The following is a 25,186-nucleotide window of genomic DNA, read 5'->3' as shown; positions in this document are numbered from 1 at the left end:
TACAGCTCTTTGTGATGTGTTTACTGAGAAACAAAACAAGACACTTGTGTTTTTGAATAATCCTCAATCTAGTAGCTAATTTGACAGATTTTGTTGATGGATGTGATATCTTGTAATTTTTATGATTTGCATGTTTGTACAGTGTTATGTGCAAATGACAATCGTGTATTTTTATTATTTATACACCTACTATGCTTGGTCCTGAGCACGTGTAAGATCCATTTGTTTTTACGAAGAGATGGTCTTTACTAAAACATTGCTAAATTCTGGATTTTCCCTCTATGAATGCTTTACAAACGCATTTGTTCTGCTCACATTTAATGAATGAAACCCAGTTGTTACAACTTCCTGAAAAGTGCAATTACTGTATTACTGCAATGTTCAGTATTGCCTAGTATCTCCATAAATATAATCTACCTTATCTTAAATATTTGCTACATGACCCAGACATACTTTTAAATATAGTTTAGCTTCTCTTTCGTTTAGTATGTTTTACTCTTGTCTATTCTTCCCAGAACTATAGCTAGGATTTAACCGACTATGACTTGTGCAACACGGAAAATGCATCCAGCTTCAGCACTACAGCTTGCGCTGGTTCTTGAGTGTGATGTCCACATTCTAGCTTTGAGTATGCAGATGATTCAGAGGACAGTTGATATAACGTAGACATTTTAAATGCATTTTCAAAGATCAAAGCATATGTACTTGCACTGTTAGGAAAAATTATATAACCCAATTTAGCAATGAATATAATGTCACAAAAAAATAGCTTGTTTTGCACCACATGCCAGAGATATGATAGAGGTTTCTTTTTCCAAGTGGTCTAGCAGTAATCTCTGTGATAATATTTCATAAGGTCTGGAAATGTTGCAAATATTCTTCTACTTACTGGTTAAAGTTTTCATTATGAGCACTGGTTGGTGTAATTCATCTGAAAATTGTTCCCCAGACACACCTCTGCAAATTAATATTGTCTTAAAGTCTATCTGGGATAGGGACGCCCTTAGGGGAAAAGGATTTTTGATTTTTTTTTCTTTCTTTTTATGTCAACCTAGTGTAGTATTCACGATCATTACAAATCCTTTTACAGAAGTGTTTGGAATCACTTTAGTTTAATACCAAATAGTCCAGGCTCATCTATTTTCTACACTATATTGTTGGTGCATTAACTAATTCTGCTCTTTGAAAGAACCTTATTACACTTTCTGTAACTCTGTTTGGAAAACTTTATTAGCTGGCATTCATCTGTTAAATTTGGTAAGACAGTGGGCCTCGGATATAGTGCCATCAGTTAACTGGGTGTATTAGAAGTACTATGTAACTAGTGAAGTGCTTTCTACATGCAGTGTTTTTTTTTTTTTAGTTTTTGTTTCTAACCAATATTATTGGCAGGTAGTGTGCTGTAATGTTTAAGGCTTTGGGCCTAGGACTTCAAATTCTGAGGTTGTGTGTTCAAATCCTGCTGCTATCACTGTATGACCATGAGCAATTCACTTCATCTGCCTGTTCTCCAGTTGGGGGGAAAAAAACAAAAGAAATTTAACTAATTGCATCTCAAATGTTAAATTTCCTTGGGGAAAGGGATCTATCAACTAATATTAGGTCACTGTAGCAGCTTTGCTCTTGAACATGTTATACATATACACATTTGCCCAAGAGTAAAATATTTGTGAGTCAGATCAATTCCTGCTTTTCCTAGTGACTTTCACTTTTGTTGTTAGTGCAAAATACAATTTTAAAGGTAAGTGCATTTATTCATTTTGAGATGAAATGGGTAATCTGTAGGAGTAATGTGAAATTTGAGTGTATTTATTACCATCGTTAATAGATGTTTACTATTTTTTTTTTTTGTTTTGTTGATGTCGCTTATAAGTGTTCTGTGCTTTTCATATTATATAAGTGGTCTCCCTTTATAGTCGGCAGTAGTAAATATGTATACAGTAGAGTCTCTCTTATCCTACCTCTGCTTATCCGACATTCCGTATTATCTGATGTCCCACTGCAAAAAAAAAAAAAATGCATCAATCAGCAACTAGAACTGCAAGTTGCGAGCGTCTATTTTTTTTATTGCTCTCGACTCTACCACAGCTAATTACAGTGGAACCTCGGTTTGCGAGCATAATTCATTCTGGAAACGTTCTCGCAGTTCAAAGCACTGGTACTGTATATCAAAGCGAATTTCCTCATAAGAAATAATGGAAACTCGGCTGATTCGTTCCACAACCCAAAAACTATTTATATAAAAATTATTTAATATAAAGTAAAAATACATAAAACAAATTAACCTGCACTTTACCTTTTGAAAAGAATCACGGCTGGTGTGAGTGAGTTTCTAAACTCTTGAGGGATTCCACCCAACGGGATGATGCGCCGCTGTAGCAGTTTGCCTTAAAAGCGAATCCGAAAAGATCGTGGACATGCTATAAGCGCCTGCCGTCGATGGGTGATACAAGGAACATTCTAAATGTGCAGGGCACAGTATTACTTGGCCACGACCCTCCCTGACTGCTGTGTCTGTGTATAGGAGAGTGGCAGATCCTGCTACAGTAAATAACCACGCTGTTTCAAGCTGAATAAAGCTGGTGTTGCTAAAGTACTGAGACTCTGCTTTGTGTTTTAGGGTGCAAGACGGGGACTCGCATGTCGCAGCACAGACGTCACAGCACAAACACACACACACGCACACACACACGCAGTCACAATGCTGTAGTAAACTGTATACGCTCGTACGGATGTTGAATATATAAATGATGGAGTTAAGGCTCTAGAAACTGCAATTAAATACAGTACATTGAGCAACAAGAAGCTACAGGAATCAAAATAATGATGCTGCAAAGACCACGAGACTTGGCAGTGATGAAACGGCACTCGTCAGTAAAGACAGACTATGATCAAAAATTTATTTAAATCATCACAGGACTGAACTTTAAGTACTGTTCATACAGAATTGTCTGAAGTTAAATACAGTAACTAAGTTAATTTTTTCAGTAAGTTTTTTTCTGTTTTGTTGTAAAACATGATTATTAGGTTCGTAATGTGTAAAATTATAACAGTTTGACGTTTTAATAGGCTTTTTCTTAACACCTCCCATTAATCTGACATTTTTGCTTATCCAGCATTCTGCCGGCCCGTTTTATGTTGGATAAGCGAGACTCTACTGTATAATTTTGTGTGTGTGTGTATGTATGTATGTGTGGAGAGCTGGTGGTAGGACATCCTTATTCAAAATAAGCAGACGTACAGTAAATGTAAACTATTTTTGAGGATAGGGATTGAGGCCCCCTTTCAGAGTCCATAGATACAAATGTATTTTCCTGTGGAGTAGCTTGTGGGAATCTATTAAGTTTAGACTGACACCATTGGCCCCAGCTTGTCTTGTATCTGAACATACCACTTCTGCCTTTTCTGCCTCTCTCCTTCCCATTTTTACTTCTAGGGAAGCAACACCTATGCTCACAGCCACAGTGTCGGGCACCCACACTGTGTCTTTACAGCCTGATTGCTAACCATTGAAATTTGCATTTTCTTTGAGTTTTGCTGACCTTCCTCCTTCCATTTCACACTTAACTATACAAACCAATTGTGATAGTCACTTATTTTTTGCTGGTATTACCATTTTTATTCATTTATATACTATATAGCTCACTTGCATCTCTGAAGGTATGTATACAATGAGTTATTTTAGGCTACAAAGTTGGTGCACTCTTAATGCATGAACTGTTGTAATATAGTATATTAATTAAATGAACACTTAAGTATGTCTAGTGGTTGTACAGTAATGTTTTACTAATTCTTCTGTAATGTAGTCCTTGACATTGTTCAGCATAACATTTCTGATTATACATTTGAAAAACTCAATTTTTGTTGCTGTAATTTTAATAATAAACAGTTTTTACTATATTTACTATGTTAAAAGCGACACATTAACTTGTGATTTTGTAGAAGCAACCCTTTCCTCTGCATTTAGGCAACTTTTGTCATATGTTATTCTTACTTAGTCTTCACTTTTTTGTACATTTGTTACTCCTATAAATATGTACAATTGTATAAATCATTTCTCAATGGTGTTTAATCAGTATAGCTTTGGTTAACATTTGCAAATTTGAGAATGCTAAGCATATACAGCAGTCTCCATTTTAAATCTCTTGTAGAATGATCCCATTTTCAATCATGTGTTTAATATTTTCCTTAAACCCCTGTCCCACCCCAATACTCTTTTTGTATTAATGTCCTCCTCAAATCCTAATGTTTCACAGCTTGCTGGTTAATATGTATTATGAAAATTTGTTTCCTAACATTTTTGAATGTTATGATCATGATATTGGTTTAGTTACAGGAAAAATACCTAGTGTTGGCTTGGAGTTGAAACCTACTGTACTAGGAACAACAGGATCAGACTTTGTTTTAAATTTTCTAGTCACAGCGTAATGTACTTCTATCTGTCTGTCTGTTAAAATGAGACTGTTAGTTGTCTGTGAGTGAAACATTTATTTATCTGCACACACTGATTTTAAAAAAATAAATAAATAAAAAAAATCCTGCTGATGCTTCTAGTTTTGTACCAAAACCAACTTGCAAAAATGACTGACATGACTAAGAAGTAACTTGAAGACCAGAATAAATTCACAATTTTTGTCATTCTGGGCCAACAATTTTAAGGCTCCTTTTAGATTTTGTGAAACTTTTTTCTTTTTCTAACACAACAGCCCGACCTCGCATAACAAAACTGTCCACGTTGTTCATTGGGGTCAAGATGGCTAGATGTGCCACATAACACTAAGTGTAATGTGATTTGCTTTTCATAGGTGGCAGCGATCATGAGCTTGAGTGGTATTGTACATTCCATGATATCCACGATGTGAGACAACGGAGTATAACACATCAAGCATCAAGTGATACAAGGAACATTATAAATGTGCAGGGCACAGTATTACTTGGCCACGACCCTCCCTGACTGCTGTGTCTGTGTATAGGAGAGTGGCAGATCCTGCTACAGTAAATAACCGCACTGTTGCTGTTTCAAGCTGAATAAAGCTGGTGTTGCTAAAGTACTGAGATTCGGCTCTGTGTTTTCGGGTGCACGACGGGGACTAGCATGTCGCAGCATGGACGTCACAGCACAAACACACACACACACACGCAGTCACAATGCTCACAATAGATGTGAGGCAACGGAGTATAACACATCAAGCAAAGTTTATGTGCCAGAGACCTATAAGATTTATCAAAAAAGCAATCCTTTGTTATTTGACCTTGTTTTAAAGGAAAATGGCATTGGTCTAGTCTGCCACAAAGATGTCTAACAGTCTGGAAGAAAAATGGTAAGAGGTTTTTCAGGATTTAGAAAATTTGAATTGATTATTTTGCTTGAAGCAATATTCATTTATTTTAATGAAAGTGCAGGAGAGTTTTAACAAGGTCTGGTTGAATAGAATCTCCTGTTCGGTGACAAATGTGATTTTAACATGTGGGTTAAATAAAGTTGAGGTTTTGTCAAGAAACTGCTGTATCTGTATTGCTTTGGTCCAGAGATCTTTTATGTCGAATAGTAAACGTTGTTAGTATTTCTATTTAAAACTGTTAAACAATGAGGAGTAAGAGAAATTCCATCAAAGTGTTCACAATGATAAATTCCAAGTGATGCACTAAACCATTTATTAATGATTTACTGTCATCCATTTTTATCTGACCAAGCCTTTCTTTATCTTTTTTTGTTGCTGTAAGGCACGTTTCATCTGATGTTCCTCTAACATAATTTTGCAAGTGTACTGCTCCTAGCTCCCTGTTACTAGTCTTGGGCTTGGTAGCTTAACTATGACATACTTATGCAGTACTGAACTTACATTTATCAGTAAATTCCTGTGTAATCCTGAAACGAGACCCCAAAGAAGGAGGGTGGGGGAAATCTGAAAGCATTTCAAAGGTAGGGCAATTTTTTGTAATAACCTCATTTTGCTGTGAGACCAATCCACTGCTGTTAATATAAGGTGAATTGATGTGTCCCATCCCCACTTAACTTTGGGTTCTGCACAAAATATACTTCTAATTTCCCTTGGTACAACTACAGAGAGCACTACAGGACGGAGAGATATACACACACCCACACACTTTTTTTAATATATCTTTCCATAATTGAAATGCTGTAACATTTCTTTAGTATTCAATGTAACTATGAACAACACAATCAAGCAAACCTTTTTTTTTTTTTTTTACTACACAAATCAATTTTCAAATAGTCCAAACTTGTTCTGGAAAAGCAGATGTATGTGTATATATAATAAAATATAATTTCTTTTTTTTTTTTTAGGTGGGCACTTTGGTTCTATAAGAATGACAAAAGTAAAACTTGGCAGGCTAACCTGCAGCTTATTACAAAGTTTGATACTGTTGAAGATTTCTGGGCGTAAGTATCAATTAAGGTTTTGTAAATTTACCTGAAATAATTCAAGGATAAGTGTTTTCATTTAACTAAACAGGACAAATCCATTCATAAACTGTACATTTTTCATAAAGAGGAGTTTCTGGTTATTTTTTTGGGACTATATTGCTTATGAAACACTGCCATCTGCTGGAAACAGAATTTTGTGCAATGAGAAAATGCATCCAAAAATATTTGCAAATAGTCAAGGTATCTTCATCATAGAATTGTATGACAACATTATAAACTGTTACTTAAATTACATTCTGAGTAATAAAAAAAACAAAAAAAAAAAACAAAATATTCTCTAACTGTAATGGAGACCAAATTATGTCATTTGGAAGTTCGTGCAGCAATTCATAATTAAAATCATTTTAATGTTTTTAATGTCTGCTTTATTTGATTAAAGTTGGATAATACAATGTTTAACTTGAGAGCCACTTGATGGGTACAGCATTTCTAGTGAGGTTGAGCTTCTTAAAATTGTCTTAATCTTTAAATTGCTGAAATAGTTTTTAAATTAAATTCTGTGTTCTTCATTTTTTGCATAAATCTAGTTATTTATTAGTGTAGGAGCACAAATAAATTGAAACTACAAAAAGTGGCTGTTAAAATGCACCTGTGCCTTCATGCTTAGCTGTGTTTCAGTTTCAATGCTCCACTTCTGCCAACGACAATTCCCATTGCTTGGAAGTGGTAACAGTTCTGTACCTTCCTAAACTGATCCAAGCCAGAATCCACACAAAGACTTATGGATTTTTTTTTTTTTTTTAAAAGAATGACTTAACAGAAAGCATAAAATACACCTTAAATCTAGGAATGTTTCATTTTTCATATCTCTCTATTATAAAAAAAAAAAAATCTTCTGATGAGACATAATCTGGAAGAGAGACAGAGTGACACTTCAGAGAGGCAGAGACACTTTCACTTCCCGCGACACGGTCAGATCACATCATACTGACATCCATTGGAAACATGTTCCTGTGAGACGGTGACCTAGACAAGGAGAGTAATAATCAGCACGGAACAAGTGGAATTGAAAACCTTGCACGTCCAAACGGGCTCAGGACACGCATCCAAACATGCACATGCAGAGCAGGTTACAGATTATGGCAGCAGTGGAATTGGAAAGGCTCAAAACAAACCTTGGCGCGATACACACACAGAGCAAGTTAAATATGACAGCACTACAATTCGATGGTGTCAGAAATATGTAGATATTGTAAGGCTTTAAAGTTTAAGTCGGAGACTTATAGAGCGTCTTCTTCATGTTGCCATCAGGGAAAAGTACTGCTGCTATTCAATGAAAAGGTGTTTCCGCAAGAATTAAGATTTGCTGTTTGAAAGTGAAATCAACCAACACTACAGGCAAAATAAGCATCTACAATAATCATTTCTTGTTCGCATCATTCAATGCACAAAACACTGATTTGCACAATAATGGACCATACACTATGAAAATCTGCATTCCCACAACAATTCCAGCTACAACAAGTTTCATTTCGAAAGAAAAACTCAATTTGCTCAGGTGTATATTTCTGATCATTAACAACATAAAATCAAAATAGTTAAATGATCCGACCGTAATAGATGATATACAGCCAGTAATGGATACAAATCGTACGTCCAAAAGTATCTCGCGAGGAAGCGAGCAGGGGGCAGAGCCCCCTAGTAAATAATAGAAATAGCACTACTGACGTTCTACTCAATTTTAGGTGAGAAATATATAATACAGATTTGTATCTAAAGTTTAGCTTTGCACAGAGAAATTATAATTATGGTAAGTTTATAAAACTATTTTTAGCTTCAAGTTTTTGTCATTTGTTTCTTAATTTCCTAAACCTGGTAAAATTAAGCTGCAGTGGTGGTGATTTTAATTCTTTCCTTCCATCTTCTTTTTTTACCCCAAAGACTCTACAACCACATTCAAGTGGCCAGCAAGCTATCCTCTGGATGTGATTATTCTCTTTTTAAGGTAATATCTTTGATCACAACAATCATTTATGGAAGATGTTGCCTCTGTTTAAGTCCATTTATGGTTGAAAAAAATATTTTCAAATCTCCAGTTGTGTTAACTTTCAGGATGGTGTAGAGCCAATGTGGGAGGACAGGAGGAACAAATGTGGTGGAAGATGGTTAATCACTCTGTCAAAACAGCAGCGGCACACTGAGCTTGACAAGTTTTGGCTGGAAACCGTAAGATATATTAAACATGTGTTCAAGTACATTTGAAGTTGGTTGCTTGGTACTAATAACAGTACTTGTTTAAAATTTCAGTATTCCTAAAATTTCACAATGTTTTGCATATTAACTGCATTTTTATTATGTTTTAATTGAAATTAATTCCATCAGAGCAGCACAACCCTACTGTGAAGAGCTTGGCAGATTTGAAGTTTGGCAACGGAATAAATTAATCTGTGTGTATTTTATGGCATAGTGTTTAGCACTGCTGCCCCCTGCTACACTGCCTGAGCACTATCAATGTGGAGCTTGCACATTCTTCACATGTCTATGTGTTGTTTTTTTTTTTGGTTTTTTTTTTTTATTATTTGTGTTAGTTGAAGATTCTAAATATGCCTAAGTTTTTGCAACTAATGCTGCCAGTATGGTATCTGACCTCTACAATCCTGGATTGGGTGATATGGGTACAAAAACATCTCTCTATCTCCATCTCTCTCTCTCTAAAGCGCGCCGGAAGGGGCATGGATACACTAAGCCGCCGACAAGTAAGACACCTATGGCGCACACAGGGAGGAGCCACCCCCACCAACTCTAAGACCATTGCATACGATGACAACTCGCAGAGCCACGCACACCTACTCGGACGCGACGACACAGAACAACAACAACAACATTTATTTATATAGCACATTTTCATAAAAAAAAAAATGTAACTCAAAGTGCTTTACAAAATGAAGAATAGAAAAATAGACACAAAATAAAAATAAGTCAACATTAATTAACATAGAATAAGTAAGGTCCGATGGCCAGGGTGGACAGAAAAAACAAAAAAAAAAAAACTCCAGAGGCTGGAGAAAAAAAATTTTAAAATCTGTAGGGATTCCAGACCAAGAGACTGCCCAGTCCCCTCTGCGTCATTTATATTCTTCTGTCGTAGAGGCCTCATGTACCTCCGAGCCACCTTGACTGTTCATATAGGCATGTTTCTCGCGGAGGCGAGTCGCCATATGCAGCGTGTAAAACGGTTTGCGAGAGGTATCCCATGCAATCCTTAAAACAATCCTTTACAACTGAGGTTAAAACACAATGAAGTAAGCAGTCTTTAAAAACCGAGTTTTCTTGTTATGACGCATGACCGCATGCACCATAGCAAACTGTTTTACATGCTACATACAGCAATTCGCATCCGCGACAAACATGTGCCGCCTTCACTCACGGACAATTATATGTTGCTCTCTACAGAGTTCCATCTTTTCATTCACTTTCTGTTGTATCCTCAAACCCTCCCTTTTTAGAAAACTGTGTCTTTCCAGAAGTGTTCAACCATCAATAAATATGCGGCATTTGTTATGCCGCGGGTTCACTATTGTGTTGTATTTTGCTCTCTTCAGAGTTCCATCTTTTCGTTCACTTACTGTTGTATTCTCACACCAACCCGTTTTAGCCAAATAATTATGCATGAGATTGAGCGTGTGTCTACCCGGTGCAGAGAGGCGTGGGTAAGCCATTGAACCCAATTCGGGCTGCAAACCGTGGAATTGCCACCAAGTGCGACTCCTACGCTCCCACTGGTTGCGTCCCTACCCTTTGTACACACCCCCCTCCCACCTCGCTACTACCGTGATCAGGTGTCTTGGTGGATTATATATAGAAAAGCAGCCAAAACCGCACAGATCAATGAAACATCTATGTGAGTCACAGGTGCATCTGGACTGTGTAAAGACGACGACTCCAGTGACGAGTTGGAGGTGGGCACATGAGCGGGCAGTGCCTACTGAACGAGAAATCGGCAGACTAGCATGACGGAGGGAGCTGAGTGGACGTCCTTCTCCTCTCCTGCCGTTCCACACTCCGCGCCTGAGCGCATTGCACTCGCATCCCTCCGTCTGGCAGGAGAAGGCGCGATGGGGATCCGCCAGTTTTCAGTCACGGACGATTGTGTGTTGGTTCGTTTCGTGCATTGTTACAATGTTGCTTTTCTTGCTGATTTATTACATTACCGATTGTTTCAAATGTTAGTTTTCTCCCTGTGCTTAAAAATCATTAAAAAACCGGCCTGATGGCTAGTATGGATATAATAGGAGACATTGGGTGTAGGTAAAACTGCATATGGTTCTAATTTCTGGACATACTACAATTCAAACTGCTATTCTCTTGTAAATAGTACAAGTTGTTGCAAACATTATCTTGAGGAAACGGAGCTGCTTTGAGGCAATTTGTGAAAGGGGCTTGTGATAACAGGGTTATGGCAGTACTATAAACAAGGTAATGTATGATTATAAGGAATAAGGACATTTTTCTTGGAGCTGTTTTGAACCTGAAAATATTGAATAGGTGGTTTCCAGGGTGATTCTGATTGATCTCCATTCAGGCCAATGATATCAGGTTTTGCTGAAGCCAGTAAATTGCTAAAGTATTCCTCTCGAATGATTACATCTTGCAAGATACCTGTAGCCGCCGATGTATAAGGCGAAGTCAGGCACGGGTAAGACGCGTGTCAAAGAAATCTCTTAGTCCAAAAGTTCGTTTTAAAAATATTTAGTGAAAGTTAAAGGCAAATAATCCATACAAGAATAAAAAGAAAAACGGTTACACACAAAGAATAAAGGTAAAAAAAAAAGGAAAAATTTATCTTCTATAAATTTAGTTTTTCTTATGAAGCTTTGGTTACTTCTGTACTTAAAGGTTATTTATTTCTTCTTCTGTATGCTTTAAACATACGGTTCAAAACTTAGATCTTTTAATTTACGAGTTACTTCACACTCAAAAGACCCTTAGGCCGTTGGCACTTAGATATGCGCCAGGCTCAGTGACATGCATAAGCACGAACACGAGCACAAAAAGAATTCTTTCAAGGACACGGTTAAAAAAACGTATGCCTCTGTACCTTACACAAGGCTAGGCTAAACACTTACTAAAGAACATTGTTTACTCAAAAACTGTTAAGAAATGACAGGAAAATACCAACTCAGTTCTATTCACTGGGGTTTTAGGAACCTCCCATATTTTATGCAATATCATCTAGTAAATATTCATACATTTTATAGAACTAGGAAAATGGCTCTTACAATACCCAACAGATTGGTAGAAAGTAAAGTTGGATGCAAGGTTATTATAGTGCTTTTTTATATTTTTATTTCTATTTTTTCTGACCTTTTGAATTTTTAGTTTAGTTTTCCTTCATCCTGTATTTTTAATTTAGTTTTTATTTCACAAACGCATTTCTGTTTTATTTTTTATATCTATTAATTTTAGTTTTTAGTAGTTAAGGTGTGATTAAAGAGCTACTATGGAGTTTAGTTTTGTAGGATTTGAATATAATGAGTTTAATGTTAATAGAAGTTTGCTACACTACATGGTTTAGTTTTGTTTTTGTCAGATTAAAAACAAGCATTATCAAAACCAGATACTGAATATGAACAATTTTCTATAATTTTATTATTCTTAAAATATTTGCGCTGAACAAATGTGCGTGGACTGTTGGTACTTTTCCTTTTATTGCCCAGAATGGACCAGATTCTAATGAAATTTAGGTGAATTTTAAGGTTTGAGGGTTTGTTGTTGTGTTTTGATGTGTGTGTGTGTTGTGTGGTTTTTTATTTATTTATTTTTTTTTATTTATTTTTTTTTTTAAATATATACTCTAAGTGTCTACAGCACACAACATATCTCTCCAAGATAATTTGCTTATAATGAATGCCTTCAATATTGCATTGAAATACCTCCCATACTGGGCTTTTTCTATCAGGCACATAACAATATAAGGACAGAATTTTACCACCTGTAGGCCTGAAAAGATATCAAAAAATTAGAAAATAAATTCTACTGTGTTCTGACAGCTGTGATCATGAAAATCATGAGGCATTAGGAAGAACAGGACTCTTAAGCTTGAATCAATGTGCAGATCCCACCTAGCTGTATTAAGGGGAACAAAACTTTTAGTGTCAAGGTTAGGGGCACTGAGACTTGAATAACCCATACATAAGAACAGTGGAGCCTACCCCAGCAGGTTTGGATGCGAGGCTGGAAAAATTCCTGGTGTGCAATATATATGATATGGCTAAAGTTAAGAGCAAAAAGAATATATTTAAACTATATTTTGAGAGAGAAAAAAATTGAAAAAAGGGGACATGTATTTTAAGACACAATTCTGCTACTGTATTTTTACAATACAGTGGAACCTCGGTTCACAACCATAATTCGGTTTAAAACTCTGGTCGTTAACCGATTTGGTCCTATCCCCTATAGGACTGTATGCAAGTACAATTAATCCGTTCCAGACCGTACAAACTGTATGTATTTTTTTATTTAAAACATTTTTAAGCACAAATATAGTTACACCATGGAATGCACATTGTACTAGTAAACTAAATGTAAAAACATTGAATAACGCTGAGAACCTTGAACAACAGAGAAAACTAACATTGCAAGTCTTCATGCTATTGCTGTAAACACTTTTTTTTATTTTTTTATGAGTTTTAAGCATTGGGGGGAGGAACATTTGAAAAATCCTTAATACAAAAACTAACCATAAACCACCAAGAAAACTAACCTTGCAGGAGTCGAGTTCTGGAATGAAGTGAGGAGAAACTGGGTGGAGAGTAGGTTACAGTGCTTAGAAGCCATGGTTAACTGCAAAAGCACATGAAATACTATAGAGCACAAAGAGTTCACAGGTAAAGCACTCATGTCTGTCTGAGAACAATGAACGGGGAGAGGCTGAACACATACTTAAATACAGTAATCGGCGCGTACGAACCGGAAGGGAAACTGGCTGGCTTGTTCGTATACAGAGTGTGTGGTCGTGAACCGAGGCAAAAGTTTCCCGAACTTTTTGGTCGTAAACCAAGTTTGTATGTGTACCGAGACGTTCGTGAACCGAGTTTCCAATGTATTTTGAGCTTTGAATATACACTTTAAAAAAAGATTCAAATATAGAATACAAAAACACATTATGTTTTAGTTTTTTACCAGTTGGCAGACTCTTCACCTACCTAACTGTAGTTCAGTAGAGACATTGGCAACTCAGGAATTTTATAAGGTTTGTATCACTTCGTTGTTAAATGACTTTTTTAAAGCAAAAGTGATTAGTCAGTAACAATATGCTAATCTAGTATGATGACCTAGTCAGTCACTCGATCAGTGCCATTTTATTTTCAAAAAGGATTTCTCCTGTGTGAAGTGGCAGGTAAATTTATTGTGAACAGAAAGCATGCACCTGAGAAATAAAGTGAAACATTACCCACTCATGATTTTTCTACCCATACATAAAGGTTTTGTTGACCACCAGATTCTGATTTCAGGTGTTTAAATTACATCTTGATCTACAACAAGCGCAAAGAAAGGAGGCACAGTAAATTGCTTTCTATCTCGCACACTTTACATGCCCATATTCCGCTTGCTCTGTCACCCCAAATGCTTTGTGAACGTCCGCCCTCCATCACCCGATGTTCACTGGATGAAATTTATGCGGGTGGCTCTTGGTGGATTACTTTCTGTTTTATAGTTATAAGGGTTAAAGACTAGCGGCAAGAATATTCATAAAAAAAAAAAACTTTGTTTTTTTTCCAGCTTCTTTAATTGTTTTTAGTTTTAATTTTTCATTTTGGTTTTGTTAATTATCTTATGTTAGTTAAAAAAAAAAAGTTTTTTTAGTAATAGATTCAGTTTTGATTTTAGTTTTTGTTAACTATAATAACCTTGATAGGATGCAATTTGAGCCAAGACATTTATCATCAGGATACATCCAAAATGGAATATTTTGCTACTAAATTATTTTAAAGAATTTACAATGTGGAAACAAAATACTGCTATGGCTTATTAAAGTGTCAGTCTTTTTTTTAAGACGATGAATTTAGGAAATAAGGATTGTGTTGAGGTAAAGGATAATTTCTGATGGCTTCACTTCAATGTGTTCAGTAGTAAGACTATTTTGAGGACCTCTATCTGAAACTGATATTATTAGTGTTGGGCAGTTACTGTGAGTAAATATCAATATTTTCATTCTGCATAATGTTCTTAAGCATCCAGTTAAAGTTTGAATATTTTTTTTTTCTTTTAATGTGTATTTTATTTGTAGTATGTTTAATTTACATGGAAACTTAGTATGCCGAGTTTCTAAAATCCTTTCTAATTATACACTCACCTAAAGGATTATTAGGAACACCTGTTCAATTTCTCATTAATGCAATATCTAATCAACCAATCACATGGCAGTTGCTTCAATGCATTTAGGGGTGTGGTCCTGGTCAAGACAATCTCCTGAACTCCAAACTGAATGTCAGAATGGGAAAGAGAGGTGATTTAAGCAGTTCTGAGCGTGGCATGGTTGTTGGTGCCAGACGGGCCCGCACAACCATTTCTAGGGTGTACAAAGAATGGTGTGAAAAGGGAAAAACATCCAGTCCTGTGGGCGAAAATGCCTTGTTGATGCTAGAGGTCAGTGGAGAATGGGCCGACTGATTCAAGCTGATAGAAGAGCAACTTTGACTGAAATGACCACTCTTTACAACCGAGGTATGCAGCAGAGCATTTGTGAAGCCACAACACGCACTACCTTGAGGCAGATGGGCTACAACAGCAGAAGACCCCACCGGGTACCACTCATCTCCATTACAAATAGGAAAAAAAGGCTACAATTTGAAAGAGCTCGCCAAAATTGGACAGTTGAAGACTGGAAAAATGTTGCCTGGTTTGATGAGTCTCGATTTCTGTTGAGACATTCAAATGGTAGAGTCAGAATTTGGCGTAAACAGAATGAGAACATGGATCCATAATGCCTTGTTACCACTGTGCAGGCTGGTGGTGGTGGTGTAATGGTGTGGGGGATGTTTTCTTGGCACACTTTAGGCCCCTTAGTGCCAATTGGGCATCGTTTAAATGCCACGGGCTACCTGAGCATTGTTTCTGACCATGTCCATCCCTTCATGACCACCATATACCCATCCTCTGATGGCTACTTCCAGCAGGATAATGCAACATGTCACAAAGCTCAAATCATTTCAAATTTGTTTTTTGTCTTGCTGGTGTTCAGGTGTAAGTGGTTTGAGTCAAAACCATTTAACAACGTCTTTGATTAGCTTCCTGTACTCCTCCTGATGCAGCCCACAATAGCAGTGTCATCAGCGAACTTTTGCATGTGGAAGTTCTCTGAATTGTATTGGAAGTCTGATGTATATAGGCTGAACAGGACCGGAGAAAGTAAAGTCCCCTGCGGCGCTCCTGTGTTGCTGACCACAATGTCAGACCTGCAATTCCCAAGACACACATACTGAGGTCTGCCTGTAAGATAGTCCACGATCCATGCCACCAGGGGGCCTCATGTATAACGCCGTGCGTAGAACTCTCACTATAACATGGCGTAAGCACAAAAGCCGAAATGTGTTTACGCACAGAAAAATCCAGATGCAGGAATCTGTGCGCACTCCAACTTCCACGCCTTCCATTACATAAATCCCGATCAGCGTGAAAACTAACGCTCGTGCACGCGCATTATGTAACGCCCCAAATCCTCCCAGAATTACGCCTATTTGAATATGCAAATCAATATAAATCGCCCTTAAGCGCAGCCTTCTGTGAAAAGACAATGGGAAAAGCACGGGGAAAATATAAGAATTTCAGCGAATACCAAGTGGAGGCAAAGGAAAAACATACTATTTGTTCAAATAAACCGTGGTATAATCAACAAAATGAAGTTGATCGAGTGACATAGCGTGTTGGAGAAACTTGAAAGCTCACATTCACAAAATCGCACAGTGCCGGAAATAAAAAAGAAGTCACATATCAAAGTTGCCGTGAAAAGAAGAGTTGTAAGCCCACTGTCTGAGTGTCATATGAAAGTTTATTAGGTACAGAGAAAAAAGGCACATGGTGGGGAAAAAGCACGAAATGTCAACTTTAATCTCGAATTTTCCACTTTAATCACGTAGTTTATTTTGTCATTTAGTAGAACATTATAAACTTCATCTTAAAATCGTTTGTTTAACCAGTTTCTCAAAATTACATCGTAATTAAAGTAGCACGTTAAATGCTTTGTTTTGTATTTGATCTTCTACTGTATGTGATCTATGTGTGTGAATCACTACTTGCTTCTTAAACTGGCTCTCTTCCTCCAACTGGACACAGAGTCCATTACATTTGTGATATTACAGCTCTCTGAATAACTAAAATACTGAGATGTATACATGATGTCATTTTCATGATGATAGGAGCTAAAGCACATTATTAAACATGTGTTTCATGAGCCTCGTGCTCATGACAAGCATTTATCTTTTGTCGAAATTTGTCGCTGTGTTTTAGCTGTGTTGTTATTTTCTCTTTCTGTTTTATATTCAATATATATTGGCATGGCCGCCCATGAGTCCTTGCTTTTCTTTCCCCAAGTAACCGATCACCATACAATCAGTTCTGTAATAGATGTTAAGCCATCTGTAAGCTTAGCGCCGATTCTTCAAAACGCTTAAAGAACATTGAAATATCTTCGTAGTACATGTTTAATTATTCTATCCTTCACGACACTCCCAGTGAAGAATATAGATTATTTAAATGAAGTTAAAGTTTTATGTGTATAATTTAACAAACATATTTTGCTGCATTTCACCTTAAAATGATATCGTCATCATATGTAAATACGCGCTTTATAAAGTGGCCCAGGTTGTGAGATTTAACTGTAGTGCAAGTTTACAGTGGGGTGATTGTACTTATAAGTACAAACCGTTCTACAAGGAGCAATTGATTGAGTGCATTTAAAGTTCTTGGGATTAAACTGTTTCTGAACCGCGAGGTCCGTACAGGAAAGGCTTTAAAACATTTTGCAGTGGCTGAGACAGCATGTCCTTAAAGCTGTATACCGATAATTCTCTTTCCGATCAGCTGCTGCTGTATTTCACACTCGGATACAGTGATATAAATACTCCGAGTCGTGCAGTGAGAGTAATGTGGAAAAAGATGATCCGCTGTGGCAACTCCTAACGGGAGGAGCTGAAAGAAGAAGTAGTGAGAGTAACAACGCTAAAGCAGTTATGGTATTTGGAATACTATGGCTGTTCCCTGGACCATTATATTGTTACGAGTTAATTACAATCGGATGCATTACACTAATAAACAATATGCGGTTAGTTTCTGTGTATTTATAAAGCCGCGTCATGAAAATAATGAGTAATCACACAGGAACAGTAGCACTGCTTTGACGCTGGGTGCCGCCAGTTTGCAAAACCGAGCGGAGAACTTGGGTACGACAAGGCATGAGGTACCGTGGAAAAGTGCTTTACGCCAAGTGTAGGTTTTATACATCGCGATTTGAACATGGAAAAGTTCTTACGCAACATTTCTGTGCCTACGCACCGTTTATACATGAGGCCCCAGGTATGAATCTACTCCCATCTCTGTTAGCTTGTCCCTAAGGAGCAGAGGTTGGATGGTGTTGAAGGCGCTAGAGAAGTCCAAAAACATCATTCTTACAGCACCACTGCTTCAGTCCAGGTGGGAGAGGGATCAGTGTAGCATATAGATGATGGCATCCTCCACTCCCACCTTCTGGTGTGCGAACTGCAGAGGGTCAAGGGCGTGGCGGACCTGTGGCCTCAGGTGGTAAAGCAGCAGCCGCTTCATGGTCTTCATCACATGTGACGTCATCAACAGGCCGGAAGTCATTCAGCTCACTAGGACGTGATACCTTTGGGACTGGGGGGGGGGCGATGCACCATCTGGAACCACTGCTTTGCTGGCACGAAGTCTCCTCAGCTCTCTGCTCACCTGTGCTGCTGTAATTGTGGGTGGGGATGTCTCACCTATGCTGGTATCAGCAGAAGGATGGTTGGAGGATGAAGTACTCCGAAGTGAGAGTAGGTAACGGTGGTCAAACCTGTTAAAGAAGTTGTTCATTTGGTTTGCTGTCTCCACTTCTCTCGATGGTGGCACCCCACTTCGAACTGCAGCCAGTGATGATCTTCATCCCATCCCAAACTTCCTTCATGCTGTTGTTCTGCAATTTCTGCTCCAGCTTTCTCCTGTACTGCTCCTTTGCCGCCCTGAGCTGGACTCGGAGTTCCTTCTGCACACGCTTGAGCTCATGCTGATCACCGTCATTAAAAGCCCTTTTCTTCTGGTTCAAAAGGCCCTTGATGTCACTTGTAATCCATGGCTGCTTGTTAGCATAGCAGCGTACTGTTCTTACTGGAACTACAATGTCCATACAGAAGTTGATGTAATCATTTGTGCAGTCAACAGCCTCTTCAATGTTCTCACTATGTGACCCCAGCAGTATATCCTAGTCTGTAGTTCCAAAGCAGTCTCTCAGAGCCTGCACTGCCTCAGGGGACCACTTCCTGAATGATCGTGTGGTTGTAGGTTGCGCCTTCACTTCTCTTTTGTAGTGCGGCTGAAGTAGAACCAGGTTATGATCTGCTTTCCCAAGCCCGGGCAGTGGGGTGGTATGGCAAGGGTGGCACTGTATGCGTCTTTAATGTTTGCATACAGTAGGTCAATCATCCCATTTCCCTGGGTGTTACAGTCCACATACTGGAAGAAGGCAGGTAATGTTTTATCCAGCATTACATGGTTAAAGTCTCCAGCAATTATCACAACCTCCGGGTGCTGCGTTTGTAACTTAGCAATTGCGGAATGGATGATGTCACTCGCTATCTCCGCGTTCGCTTGAGGGGGGGGGATGTAAATCATAACAATAATCACATGTCCAAACTCTCTTGGCAAGTAATATGTCCCTGCAGCAATTGGAGATTTTAACGTTTACAGTATATGTCCTGAGTTGCACCACTTTCTATTGACATAGAGAGCGACACCCCCTCCTTTGTTTTTTTTTTTTTTCCCCCGCTGGTATTTGCGTCTCTGTCCGCTCTAACTGTGCTAAGCCCAGATAGCTCCATGTTAGCATCTGGGATGGTAGTTGTTAGCCACGTATCACTAAAATTCGTCAAGCTGCATTCTCTGTAGGTTCTGACATTTTCACCAACACAGCCAGTTCGTCGATCTTATTTGGTAGGGAGTTCACATTTCCAAGGATCACAGAAGGCACCAACGGTTTATAACACCATTTTCTTGCAAGCTGCTGGGCTTTTATCTTATCTTTTACCTTTGCGCCAGCTCGGCTGACCCAATATCGTCGTCTTACCTCGTCAGGTAAATAGGGAACCACACCGGCGTGGGCATTTCTTCTCAGTGCTTTAAGTTGACTACTTGCATAGGTGAGTCTTAGAGTGTAAAAATCCATGTCACGTAGTAAAAATAGTAAAAAGTGTCCAGGGAGCGATTCCACATAAAGTGGTAGAAGTGATCAGTGAAATAGAGAAAAAAAGATAGTCGTACACGGAGCTGCTGGAATGGCTGTGACTCACGTGGCGTCAGAAATGATGAATATGACCTTTCTTTCCTAAATCGTACTGATTACTTTATCAATACTAATAAAAGGCAAAGCCCTCTCTGACTGACTGACTGACTGACTCATCACTAATTCTCCAACTTCCTATGTAGGCAGAAAGCTGAAATTTGGGAGGCTTATTCCTTACAGCTTACTTACAAAAGTTAAGCAGGTTTCATTTCGAAATTCTACACGTAACGGTCGACAATGTCCGCCATGTTGAACTTTCTTATTTATGGCCCCATCTTCTCGAAATTTGGTAGGCGGCTTTCCTGCACTAACCGAAACCAATGTACATACTTATTTCGGTGGTACGATGCCACTGTTGGCCGCCATATTGAAATTTTCAACAGTCTTTGTTACTTATGGGCCCATCTTCAAGAAATTTGGTACATGGGTTCCCAACGCTAACTGAATCCTACTTGCGTACATATATACATCCATAGCCTACAGCTCGGCCACCGTGTGAGGTGGCGTTGGGTACCCCATCCCAACGCCTCCCACGTTGTTGGCTGCCTGCTTATATAAGACCATCCGTCGCTCTGGTCTCTACATTCCCTTCCTTGCTTCGCCACGGGATTCACGTCTCCCTACTGATAACTACAGCCTTTTTGTTTAATCCACGGCTTCTCCGCTGTTTTAGTGTTTGTTTATTACAGTTATAGTTATTATATAGGTATTTTAGACTTACTTTACATTTCTCAGGTACCCATTTCCTTTATCATTCCAACCCCCATTACCATGTCTATCGAGGTGATCACTATCGATCAAAGAACTGTCACTTACCGAGTGGTTTCCATGCCCGGAGATGGCACCTACCTTTTCCATTCTCTTTGTTACATATTGCATGGCCATATCGGGCTCACTCTTGATATCCGGAGGAACATTGTGGCTTATGTATTGAATGACTGGGGCAGGTTCAAGGTGTGGACTGATGACGGTACAGGAGATAATTATACTGTACAGGAGATAATTATACTACACAGGAGCACTAGAAGAGTGAAATGCTTAAGCCCTTCACCTATGGTTCTGCATGTGAGCTGATAGCTGCCACTGAATTGTTCGGTTGTCACTTTCAAGTGTACCGAAATGGCCAGATATTTTACACCTTTCGACAACCGCCAATGCCTCTTAAACATCTTAGATTCACAGGTGACGATTTCAGTAGTGGACACTTTGATGTTTATGAATGTTTAAACTCTCAAAAGCTGGATGTGATATTATCGATGAAACCGGTTGTGTGCTTACAACGCTTGACAGATGCCGAATGTCACTTCAACACAACAAATCCTGCAAATACTGTCGTAATTGAAACAAACCATGAAACTGAAACCGATTAAAGAGTAAGCTTAGCGCACTGCTTGGTCATGTTACAACCGGAGGGCCGAACTGACAACATGGTATACAAAGATCCTTAACAAATAATTATTGGGATATTTTCCCTCAGTTTAAAAAGGTTTAATTTTCTTCTTAATAAAAAATTTGAATGCAGTACTTCGCCGCTGTGAAGCGCGGGTATTTTGCTAGTATAAAATAAAGTGGGGGAAATAAGTATTTGATCCCCTGCTGATTTGTAAGTTTGCTTACGAACAAAGAAATGATCATTATTTTTTTATGGTAGTTTTCATTTTAATGGAGAGAGACGGAATATTAACCAAAAATCCATAAAAACCGCATTACATAAAAAGTTATACATTTATTTACATGTCATTGAGAGAAATAATTATTTGAGCCCCTACAACCCAGTCAGAATTCTGGCTCCCACAGATTGGCTGTGTGCCCATGTGGCACACAGATTATAATCAATCAATTACAGATACTCCTGAGCTCAACTCGTTCTGTGTATAAAGCACACCTGTCCACAGAATCAATTTCTTCCATTCCAACTTCACCTCCATGGGCAAGACCAAACGGCTGTAAAAGGACATCGGGGACAAGATTGTAGACCTGCACAAGGCTGGAATGGACTACATGGCCATCAGCAAGAAGCTTGGCGAGAAGGTGACAACTGTTGTTGTGATTATTCGGAAATGGAAGAAATATAAAATGACCAACAGTCGCCCTCAGTCTGGAGCTTCATGCAGGATGTTGCCTCATGGGGTAAGGATGATCATGAGAAAGGTGAGGGATCAGCCCAAACCTACAAGGGAGGAGTTTGTTAATGATCTAAAGGCAGTTGGGACCACAGTCACCAAATGTTCAAAGATGGGCTTGTATATGTGCCTTCTTGAGCAGGGGGACCTTGTGTAGATTTCAATCCATTACGGCGTATCTTGCCTCCGCTTACCTAGTGATACCTGTTTATTCAACAGACGTTATCTACAGATTGCTAAGGAGTAACATTTGCAAGTTTTCTGAGTTGGATCAGAGCTACGTGTGATTTGGGGGGTAGCTGCTGATTGCCAGAGATATCACAGCCATGTGCTTTTCTCCCCACGCGTGAGGTGCTATTCAGTCAGAGCTGAAAATGAACACATACAGTGCCAACGTTTGACGTTCGAGTGTACCCACCTTCCGGTTGGCCAGATTTTTTTTTTTTTTTTAATTTATTACTGATTTGTAAAGTTTGTAAGTTTGTCCTGTTTCACTACTACGTGGGTGGGGGACAGCCAGTTAGGGGTAAAGTGAAGACCTTTAAAGAAATTTTACTAGCATTTAGTTTTGTTATAGCAAGTTGCCTTTAAGTGCAATTCTGTTTTGTTACTGGAGCTGCTGTTTAAACTTGTCTACTATACCAGGTAATTGTTTGAATGCTTGTCCTATTGCTATGTAGGTGCACACAAGATTTAAAAAAAAAAAAAAAAAGTAAAAATTTGTCATTTAACTAAACCTGAACATTTGTGCAAATTGCTTTGTATAGATTACATATTTACCAGGTAGTTCATACTAACTTCTGCATCTGGCTTTCCTGAAAAAATTTATCTTCAAGTTAAAGTTGAAAGCTGTTATAAACAAGCAACTTATCCTTTTTATTGTTGCTGTTGAAGACATTGTAAGGTAGTGGTAAAATATCCTCTTCTTGCAATACTTAAACTTTTTCCTTGCTAGAACGATATACATCATCAGCAGTTAAAAAAAAAATTTTTTTTTTGTACAAAGTAACCAATAGTGCATGTGAGGTAAACTCCATTTTTGAAGTTCTCTTAACTTAAACTTCAAAGCCTTACAATATTTACAAACTTCTGACATTTCACCAATGTCCATATGTTCGATCTCTATTCGCATTTTCGTTATTTCTCCAAGTAATAATTTCTCTTTCTTTGTGTTAATGCAATGTTTACTTTCTTTGTTTTGACACTGTCATTTTTTTTTTCTGCTTTCATATTCTTTATCTTGCTCTGCATGTGTTTTGTGCCTATGATTTTTTTTTTTTTTTTGGTCTTTTGAATATCCGTTTTCATTATCTTTAACCTGCTGTGCATGTGTTTGGCCCCCTTATGTTTTTTTTAACCTCTTTGACGTTTTACTTTGTTTTCTACTCTCCCTTTTATTTCTGACCTCGTTTTATCCTGCTTTTGTTTCAATGACACCTGGTCCGTGGTGATTACTTTCCCTTTTTCAAGTAATAATTTCCGTTTGTTTGCACTACTGCGACCTTACTTTTTTTTTTATACTTTACAATTTTTTTTTGAGCCTTTCGAATTACACTGCTTTCATACTCCCTAACATGCTCTGCATTTGTATAACGGCAACGTCTAGATTGGACTTCCTTTTTTTTTCAGTTCCACTTGTTCCGGGATGATGATTACTTTCCTTATTTTCTGAATTTGCACCAAGATTATTCTTTTTCTTTTTTGTCCCTCCAATGCTTTTGAGTCTCTTTTCATTTATAACATATTGTCCTTATCCGCTTTATATGCGTTGAGAGCCCTGGATCTGTGTGTGCTCAAAGCCAAAACACAACTGAGTGTGTTGCTGCCAGTGCTCTTATTTGGTTGTATGTAGGACAATTTCTTGCAAGAATCTCCTGTTCTATGACATCGTGAACAGTCCTGGGTTAATCTCTTGGCACAAAGTGTCATGTTTAAGGTCCCCGCGAGATCCTCCATGGCCAATCTCTTTAGTCTTGTGGGTCTTTTAAGTGTCTTCCGTGATCTTAACGTGAAGATCACGTCTCCTCACCCTACTATTTCTCTCCAGGATTTTATATAGATAGATAGATATATAAGAGATTATATATAATAGAGAGATATTGATGCTGGATCTGTGAGTGAGTGATTTCTGTGCAACTGTGTAAATTGGTAGTTGTACTAAAAGTTTGAAACAGATTTACTTACACACTTAGTTTCCCCCGTTCTAGACTGATGGTGTTCAGTAGCTCATTAACTTTACCTGCGAAAATGCATTCTTAAATCTGATTCCAATCTGCATTCAGTTTGGGGTTGCAAGAGACCATTGCCAAAGTTATCCTTTCAAATCCAGGGGTTCCCCAAGTTTGTGTTGCATCTAAGTTTTTTGTATTTACACTTTATTCTGTCTCCGGTCACTAGTATAATCATTGTTCTCTTAATTCTTTGTTAGAGTATTCTGTACTAGTGGCACTGTGGTGATAGGATGTATATGTAGAATGGATGAAAGCAGTTACTTTAACCAAGTGGACAGTTTTAGTAAATTGGTGTGGTAATAACTGTTTCTCAGAATTTCTTAACGCTTTGACAATCGGTTTGACGTTAAGTGGCAGAAATCTGTATGTTCACACTTCGTTGCTCCCCAGAGGAAGTAGAAATTCTGATTAATATAAATACTTACTCACTCCTCTAGATAATTTTAAAAATAGAATCAATTAGATTTTTGTATGAATGTTGAAAGTGTAATTGGTACTCATTTCTCCTCTGAAAACTCAAGCTATTTATAGTGAAGTGGACAGGGATCTTGCGCCTTTTATGTAGTGTGGTCTAGTCAGTCACTACTTTCAGCTTTATTGTTTGGTTACTTGTCTTATCAAACTCTCAATAGGTTAACAATCACACAGCCAACATTTTTGGAGCTGATAAGGATAATTTGGTAACTGTGTCAGAGAGTGATTGTTGTAGAAACTGAAAATCTGCATTATAATGGGCATCTGACTTCAATAAATGTGAACATTCTTTTAGTACATCTAGGAGAATACTCCCTTTTGAAGACCACTACAGAAATAACTTTCTTCCCAGTGCCATATGGCTTTTTAATTCTGAAGTGTAGTAAGTTTTAGGGGAATAGTGTGTTGTGTGTGT

At 38.1% G+C, this 25,186-nt stretch overlaps 1 protein-coding gene across 1 annotated transcript in view; it reads left to right on the top strand.

Annotated features, from left to right (window-relative positions):
• LOC120542457 (eukaryotic translation initiation factor 4E-like) overlaps positions 1-25,186 on the top strand; it is a 57,583-nt gene that overhangs the window by 5,688 nt on the left and 26,709 nt on the right. Inside the window, exons 3-5 of the mRNA XM_039774952.1 lie at positions 6,308-6,403; positions 8,330-8,393; positions 8,501-8,614. Coding sequence (XP_039630886.1) covers positions 6,308-6,403; positions 8,330-8,393; positions 8,501-8,614 — 274 coding nt within the window. The remainder of the gene's footprint in view (positions 1-6,307; positions 6,404-8,329; positions 8,394-8,500; positions 8,615-25,186) is intronic.

This window comes from Polypterus senegalus, chromosome 13 (genome assembly GCF_016835505.1).
Source record: "Polypterus senegalus isolate Bchr_013 chromosome 13, ASM1683550v1, whole genome shotgun sequence".
Classification (NCBI taxonomy): domain Eukaryota; kingdom Metazoa; phylum Chordata; class Cladistia; order Polypteriformes; family Polypteridae; genus Polypterus; species Polypterus senegalus.
The sequence above is the reverse complement of the archived record's forward strand: the minus strand, read 5'-3'. Positions and strand labels throughout refer to the sequence as shown.